General features: G+C 43.5%; 1 protein-coding gene across 1 annotated transcript in view; it reads left to right on the top strand.

Annotated features, from left to right (window-relative positions):
- The first annotated feature begins 6,574 nt into the window (after positions 1–6,574).
- ogfrl1 (opioid growth factor receptor-like 1) overlaps positions 6,575–8,148 on the top strand; it is a 7,690-nt gene continuing 6,116 nt past the window's right edge. The window contains exon 1 of the mRNA XM_083651009.1: positions 6,575–6,806. Coding sequence (XP_083507135.1) covers positions 6,627–6,806 — 180 coding nt within the window. The 5' untranslated portion in view covers positions 6,575–6,626. The remainder of the gene's footprint in view (positions 6,807–8,148) is intronic.

Here is an 8,148-nt window from a genome sequence, read left to right as displayed (position 1 = left end):
ACACACACACACACACACACACACACGCACGCACGCACGCACACACACACACACACACACACACACACACACACACACACACACACACACACACGCACACGCACACAGAGGTTTGGTCATCATGATGGTTGATGCTTGGCCAGCCGAGTCGCCAGAATCAAATGTTTTGCATGACACATTTGGGCAGACCACGGAGACGTAGAATGTCAGCGTTTGTGAACCAAAAATATGTTGCATATCAACGTTTCAACAAGTCCTCCAATCACATAGGAGCGTATCTAACGTACCTTTCAAAACAGCAGTCAATTTGAAAACATTAAGCAAATGATACAGCTTGGTTGGGGTTATGGTTGGGTTAGGGTTAAATAAAAACACTACAGTAAAAGTGACATTTTATTGTTGAAAAGTACACTTTGGGAGTCTAATTCTGGTCTCCAGTGTCTAAGGCAAATGATTCCGCCCCCCGCCACCCACACCCTTACTCACCGTGCTATTTCAATATGACTGTTATCTACATGAGCAGAGGCAGGCGTATAACGTTACACCTACAGTACTTGTACCATGAAGTGACAATAAAGTTGATCTTATCTTATCTATAAATGTTCATATGCAACATCTTTTTACTTCACAAACATTGAGATTCTATCTAACATGCCAACATTTTATTCTGGCGAGTGGGCTGTGTTTGGCTCCTCGGACTCAGTGATATGTTGTTAACGGCAGTTAACAACATATCACACACACACAGTCACACACACACACACACACACACACACACACACACACACACATACACTCACGCGCACACACACACAAATTGCAAGGCAAGCAGAGAATATTGAGCTATAACCATTTCACTTATAAGCCTTTTCTCAGCATGGTGCTCCTTTGCTGATGGTACTTTAGCACCAACCAACCCCACATTAAGTGTGTGTGTGTGTGTGTGTGTGTGTGTGTGTGTGTGTGGCTGTGTGTGTGTGTGTGTGTGTGTGTGTGTGGCTGTGAGTGAGTGAGTGTGTGTGTGTGTGTGTGTGTGTGTGTGTGTGTGTGTGTGTGTGTGTGTGTGTGTGTGTGTGTGTGTGTGTGTGTGTGTGTGTGTGTGTGTGTGTGTGTGTGTGGCTGTGTGTTTGTTCATGTGCTTGGAGGTGTCTCTTATATTTGCTATTTTGACCTTTCAATACTGTCATTATCAACCTCCTTCACTTGCTCTTCCTCTGGCTATCTGCCCATTAGCACGCGCACGCAGGCACACAGCATGTCCTGGCCTGGCAGCATTACATAGGAAACACTGCTCCCTGGTGGTGAATATAAGCATAGCAGGGCACCCAACCCACTTTCTCATCTTTTTTTTAAACCTGTATCCCACATCCACTCCCAGCACCCCATTTGATGAGATGTTGTCTGGTTGCCAACCAACCATCTGGTGTTTGTTGTTACACATGACTTAGATTTCACTCTCCCCAATTCCCTATGAAGAGGCCTGTTGGCAGGCCATCAGTGCCTGGTTAAATAAAGCTTTACACTCTGTAGGTGTGGATTACAATGAGGAAAGTTCTGTGCTCACCCGAACAGCGCCAAACGAAGACAGTCTGGCACGCGAGACTATGCTCACCCCAATCATGCATACACATCCTCCCATTGTGCTCACTTCTTTGTCATAAAATAGTCTAATAACAAGGTTTATTCCTCATTTTGAGGAAGCCTTCGATGACCAAATTCTGTTCTTGTATTGTCATTTCCACCTTTGTGTACTCTGTATTTTCTGATCAAGTGCTCACCATCAATAACCTGATGCTGGTTTTGTTTTCATGAAGCAGATCGGATCCGCGTGATCTGATCTCATGATCTCGCGCGAATCCAGCAGCTGCCTTGAAAGGTCACACCATGAAGGAAGATAATTACAAGACAAACGTTTTTTTTCCCCCCAATGTGATATTCAGATGACTCTGGTCTGAAAGTAGTCTAAGAAACAGGTAAAATTGCAATGCACAGTTCAATTCTATGGAAATAAAATTCACACTTGGGTGAAAGTTAGCCTGGGTTAATGTTAAATGAATGGGAGCCATAACGGCAATTGCAGCATGTCAGCAGCAGCAGCAGCTATTTTGCAGGTGTTTTTGTGCTTGGTTTTTAAACTACACTACCATAGAACTGACATATAGGTGACAGACATTATTTGGCGATAGTTTAGTTTAGTTTATTAAAAGGATCCCCGTTAGCTGCCCCCAAGACGACCGCTAGTCTTCCTGGGGTCCAAACACATTACACATACACATTACATTACAAGCAATAGTAAAATGCAATAGTAAAATGTCAATACAGAGGATCTGGTGCAGCTTTGCAAGAGCACCTAAAGGTAGCTGGGATGCTGGGATGTGTAACTGTACAGTACAGGTTCAGACTGAAAGCAATAAAAGACGTTCTGGCAGCAAAGTCCTGGGTGACAGACACAATACAATAAAGGGATAAGAGTATGTAAACAGAGGCAGAGCAGAACTGTCCCCATTCATGTTGTTGCTGCTGTACCAGCCTGAAATTAGATGGATTCATATCTTTGGTGCCTTTACTGTTCAAAATTGTTCCTGTTCCTCAGATTAGGATTCACCTCCGCCAACAAAAACGTAAGGAGGTTATGCTTTCACCCATCTGTCTGTTTTGTGTTTTGGGGTGAAATGTAATGGACACATAACCGCCCTTGGCCTACGTTTGTCAGTTGAATAGATTTTGGTAGTGATCTGGAATTTCTACTATAATGACTATGACTATGTTTTTTTTTAGCCATAACTATGATGGGTGCTGGTGGGGAAGTCTGATAACTATGATGCTGCATTCATGTGCTGGTGAGAAAGTCTTTTTCACCTTATGTTCCAACACAGGGGTCAGCCAGTTACTTCCTATTGTGTTGACACTTCCTGTGACAGTACAGTACTAGTGAGCAGGTAAAACAGACGGTGTTTTGAACAGGAAGTCATAACACAACTGGGTCAAGTGGGCGGGGCTACATAAGGTGAATAGGCCGATCTGGGCTTTCCACGTCAGCTGCTAAACAGTCGTGCCTCCATCCATGTGCCACAAACAATAAACCAGATGAAAACCTGCAAACCAGCTGCTCAGTGTTGGTGGAGATTTGCTCTCTGATTCACATGTTGTTTCTCGTCGGGCGGCTTGGTTGTTACAGGTGTCGCTCGTGAGTCATGATAGCAAACAGCATAGCTTCCATTCCTGTGCTTATAAACCAGCATGATGTAGACCCTGCTGTCGATGGCACCGGTCCCACACTTTGCTCCACGCACTTTATTTCCACATATAGCCGCTTCTCTACCAGAGGAGTGCTTTTTAACCAGGCTTCTCCAACTCCGTTAGCCTCCCTCCACTCACACATTTCAGCAGCAGCAGCAGCAGTCCCAGCTGGAGTGCTCTCTAAGCACCTCATGATCTGAGTCACGACACCCGTGTCACACAGGTGCACGCTAGAAAGAGCTGCAGCTTCCTCTTTCCAAACCACCAGTTTTTGTGCTCGCCAGCGTGATGGCGGCGCCGTTCTACTGGCTGAGCCAAATCAAGTGCGTGCTAAGGTTGAACTCGTGAGTGGGCTTTTGAAGGCCGATTCTTATGTTCTTTTGATCGAAGCTGCCAATAGTTTGTGCTGATATTCAGTTACTTTCAAATAGATCACTTCTTATGCCATTACAACTCTAAATTGAAACCCATACTAATATACTAACACTAATGCTAATATTAAAACGAATAGTAATACTACTACTAATATGACCACTAATATAAATACAAATAGTCCTATGCTTATCGAATAATACAATTAATACTTTCTTGGAATCGTGGAAAATATTGCAGGTTATGGTCTTCCCATGATAGACAACGACTGCAATATCCTGTAAAACAATTCGACCAGTTTATTTAATTAGATGTAAAGTCCAGTTTTCAAATGGGGGCAAAGGTTAGCAGCAACGTAGGCTACATTGTGCATTTGCAGGATTTCCCCAACAAGGGAACTAAAGAGGCTGTCCATCAGTGCTTCTGGCCAGAAACAAAACCACTGCAATGCCTAGAAATAACAGAGTATGAAAGAAAGCACCATTTCCTCACACCAATTAAGAGGGCAACAAACAGGAAAGGCCAGTAGACACTGCTAACAAAAACAAAATTCACACGATAAAAAGTTATTTTTAAATCAATTTTAAATCAATTTTCATTGACAACTTGTAATAATACTAGATTATCAGGACGCATAGCAGCTGGGGGTTGGGGCCGACCCTAGAAGCCCTTCAAGGACCACTGGCTGGATCCCCTTCAAGGACCCCAGAACTCCTTCAAGGACCTCTGTTGGTGTGTGTGTGTGTGTGTGTGTGTGTGTGTGTGTGTGTACAGTCAATGGTGTGTACTGTGTAGTTCTTGGTATCGGTCTAAGTATCGGTATCGCTTTCGGTCTCAGAATCAGTCTCAGCGTCACATTCGTGACAACTCGTGACAGACAGACAGACAGACAGACAGACAGGCAGACAGACATACAGACAGACAGACAGGCAGACATACAGACAGACAGACAGACAGGCAGACATACAGACAGACAGACAGACAGACACACAGACAGACAGACAGACAGACAGACAGACAGACAGACAGACAGACAGACAGACAGACAGACACCGCTGGCCAATTTTATTATAGGATATGAATCCTGGCCTTTATTATGGCCTGAAGTAGCCTAGAAGCAAATAAGTAAACTGGTTGAAAAAGACAGCTATACCATCGGTTTGGTTAATACCTGGAAATGATTGGGGTACCCATGCGTGATTTATAAAAAGAAAAGAAAAAAGACGTACACTTTACAGTACATCCTCTTTTCCCGGGCCTTTGTTCCTTGTGTGACATTGATTACCTCAGGGGAGATACTGTAACCTCCTCCAGTCCCAGGCAACCACGTGATGCAGCTCTGGTCCTGATGCTGTTGTCACTGGCACTGCCTGTATGTGAGGTGAGTAATGCCACAGAGAAGCGGGAGAAGAAGAAACAATAGTATGCTCAATCACATTGTGGGAATAAGCATTGATTGTAATAAAGTACCGCAGGGATGACGTATTTTTGTAGGCGGAAGTCCGGGACTTCCTGGGAAAAGTCAATGCAGTTTTACAATGGGGATTTCACTTAAATGTATAAAATAAGGTCTGTGGTTAACACAAGTTTATGTGAGTGGTAATTTATTTGATGCCTTTTGAAGCATTTTCTAAAAATCGCGTTTAAGAATTAAGATAAGATTATCCTGCTGAACCCAAATTACCGCTCCCATAAACTTTTGTTAACCACAGACCTTATTTTATGCATTTAAGTGAAATCCCCATTGACTTTTGCCTGAAAGATCCAGGAAGTCTGGGACTTCCGCCTTCTGACTACATACAAAAATCCATCATCCCTGTGGTACTCTATAAGCTACTGGTTTGCCTGGGCGGGGGGGGGGGGGGGGGGGTGTTTGTAGCACATTCAGTCTAGACATTAAGGTTTTGGAAATATACAATAACAATATGAAACAACAGTTATTGACAGATTATTTAAATATGCATGTGCTCACTTTCTCTATGAACCAGTAGGCTACAGTAGGATAGTCCTTTAGCATTACATTTACATTAATTCATCCCTACGTTCATAAAAATCACAATAAAATTAATTAAGGGAGTTCTTTTTTTTCTTAACCCCCCCCCCCCCCCCCCCGATTTTGTATCCCATTTTATCCCCCATTAGTGTTAATTTAATGTATTTATCCTGGTTGCTGCTCCACCCTCTGCCGATCTGGGGAGAGCCGAAACTGGCTCCATGCTTCCTCCGAGACATGGGCAGTTAGCCAGCCGCTTCTTTTCACCTGACAGGGGAAGCTTCACCGGTAGGACATAGCACATGGGAGGTTCACGCTATTCCAACCAATTCCCCTGAAGGGAATTAAGGGAGTTCTTAATGGAGGAAACACCCCATCATTTTGACTTTTTACTTTGTGATTTTATTCAATTAGAAATTTTACATTAATGTAAAATTCTGGGACACAGCAACAGCAACAGCAACTTCTCTTCCCTGCATGGTCCAGACCTTCGAATCCGCCCACTCCACGGAGTTGAGTTTTGGCTGGCATCGTCATATGCTTTTTCTTCGGTTTTCTAGAAGATGGAAATTAGCGTAAAGAGATGACAAATTCAGTCTGATATCAGGCTGCAACGTCCCATGAATAACTAGTTATAACCCTGTAAAACATGCATCCAAAGCATGGGAAACCACAAATTAATCAATGTCAAATCAATGTACTGTAAGTAATGTAATGTTCAGAATGAACATGGTAAAAACATAGCTTTAGTTAGTTTACACTAGCTAGACTTACTGAGTGTGCTTCTCGTCTTTCTGCATCTCTGTGGCATGAATCCCCCCTCATACATACACGCTCATCGTCGTCGCTGAGCTGGAAATTCCCCCTGTTCTGCCATTTAAAAAGGCTCCCAGCAGCTCCGAGGGCAGTCCACTCCAAGCCCGATGCTCTGACAGCCGAACCGCGGTGTTGTGAGCAAAATGATGTAGTGCCCACGCTGTGCAAAGAAGAGGACGATCAGCGAGCGTTGCGTGGTTTTTAAATGGGCAATCTGCTGGGCAGCTGGCGCTACAAGGAGCCGAGCACCGTGGAGGAATGCGACTCGACGTGGGGGTCGGACTCGGAGAGCGACGAGCCGGCGGCGGGCGAAGATGACAGCGGCATCTCGGAGTCCGTCAGCCCGGGGGAGAGCGGCCGGAGCCCCGGAGACATGTCCCCGCAGGTAGTCTACCGCAGGGCCGAGGTGTGAATGAGACACCGTGGGGTGTGTGTGTGGCGTGGGTGGGTGGGTGGTTGGGTGGGGGTCACAACACAACGCGGGATACATGTGCCACCAGCAGTGCACTTTTTTCTTCTTCTTCTGACATCTTTATTGACAATAAAGTCACATACAAACAAACATAATAATACTGACAAAACGATCACAAAGAAGTCATCATTCATAAAGTTACAGACAATACATTAGAGCCAGGGGAAATTTTCTTCCCCATTAAAATGCTTTTATTGTAGGCCTCGTTAACCTACTTTAACCTGCTTTAATTTTCAAATAGCTTAATAAATAGTCTAAATGGCTAAATTTGGGTTTATGAAATCGTGCAAAAATAATCATCAAATTGATTAGGTAGCTAGTACTGTATATAGCCTAATTAAAAGTGTATTATTATTGTTATTGTAGATTTCCATTGCATTGTTTCTGTTTCACACAGCAGTTAACACAAATGTCTTTATTCAATTTAATAATGACTATATAGCCTATCTATTAAGTGTACGATTTTGAAAGAAACGTCCCTTACTTTATTGGTAAGAAGATATTTGTAGCCTATGGAAGATCCCAGACATTTTTCCAATTCAAGTTATCAACAAATATAGACCAATAGGATAGAACATAAAGGGTATGCATGCATACGAATACTTACGATGATTATTTCTTAATAGCCAGGCCAAATAGCTTTAGTTATAGCACACAGCCACAAGATTTGACTCATGGCATTTTCTGATTTTGTCAAGACCCACGCTTCAAGTGGGAATACATACTGTACCTAGTATAATCCACCAGGCAGCACTTTAAATGTCAACTTTTATTTGTCCTCCTGTTTCCCGACTATTTGCCTCCACCAAAATAGCAGTGAGCGAGTGTGAGCCAGGTTTTATTGACATTTCATCGAAATGAAATGCTGCTTGGTGGGTTCAATTGAAAAGTTCCTCCTAACCATTAGAAACAAAAGTTTGTGGGTCTATAGAAATGCCAGTAGGCCTGATTAAGTTGACATTTCTTTAAGGGGTTTGGGGTGACGTTCAACACTTGATGGACTTGGAGAAGTTTACTAAAGCTACAGTATGTAACTTCAGACTAGACGATACAAGCGGTTGGAAAGAGTTTTGGGAGCTCACTGAGACCCTGGCTGCCCCAGGCAAGCAGTCTGAGGAGCAAAGACGGAGAAGGTAGAGGAGCCATTCTACCAAATTGGTGCAAAATGCCCACAACCACCCCTCCCCACATATTGCTTTCCCATGTGATAGCCTATTCCAGTGCCTACTGGTTCACAAGGAAATCCAATTGTTTT

The sequence above is a fragment of the Poromitra crassiceps genome (genome assembly GCF_964638095.1).
Source record: "Poromitra crassiceps genome assembly, chromosome: 14".
Classification (NCBI taxonomy): Eukaryota; Metazoa; Chordata; class Actinopteri; order Beryciformes; family Melamphaidae; genus Poromitra; species Poromitra crassiceps.
Note: the sequence above shows the minus strand (reverse complement) of the source record. Positions and strands in the feature narration are given on the sequence as shown.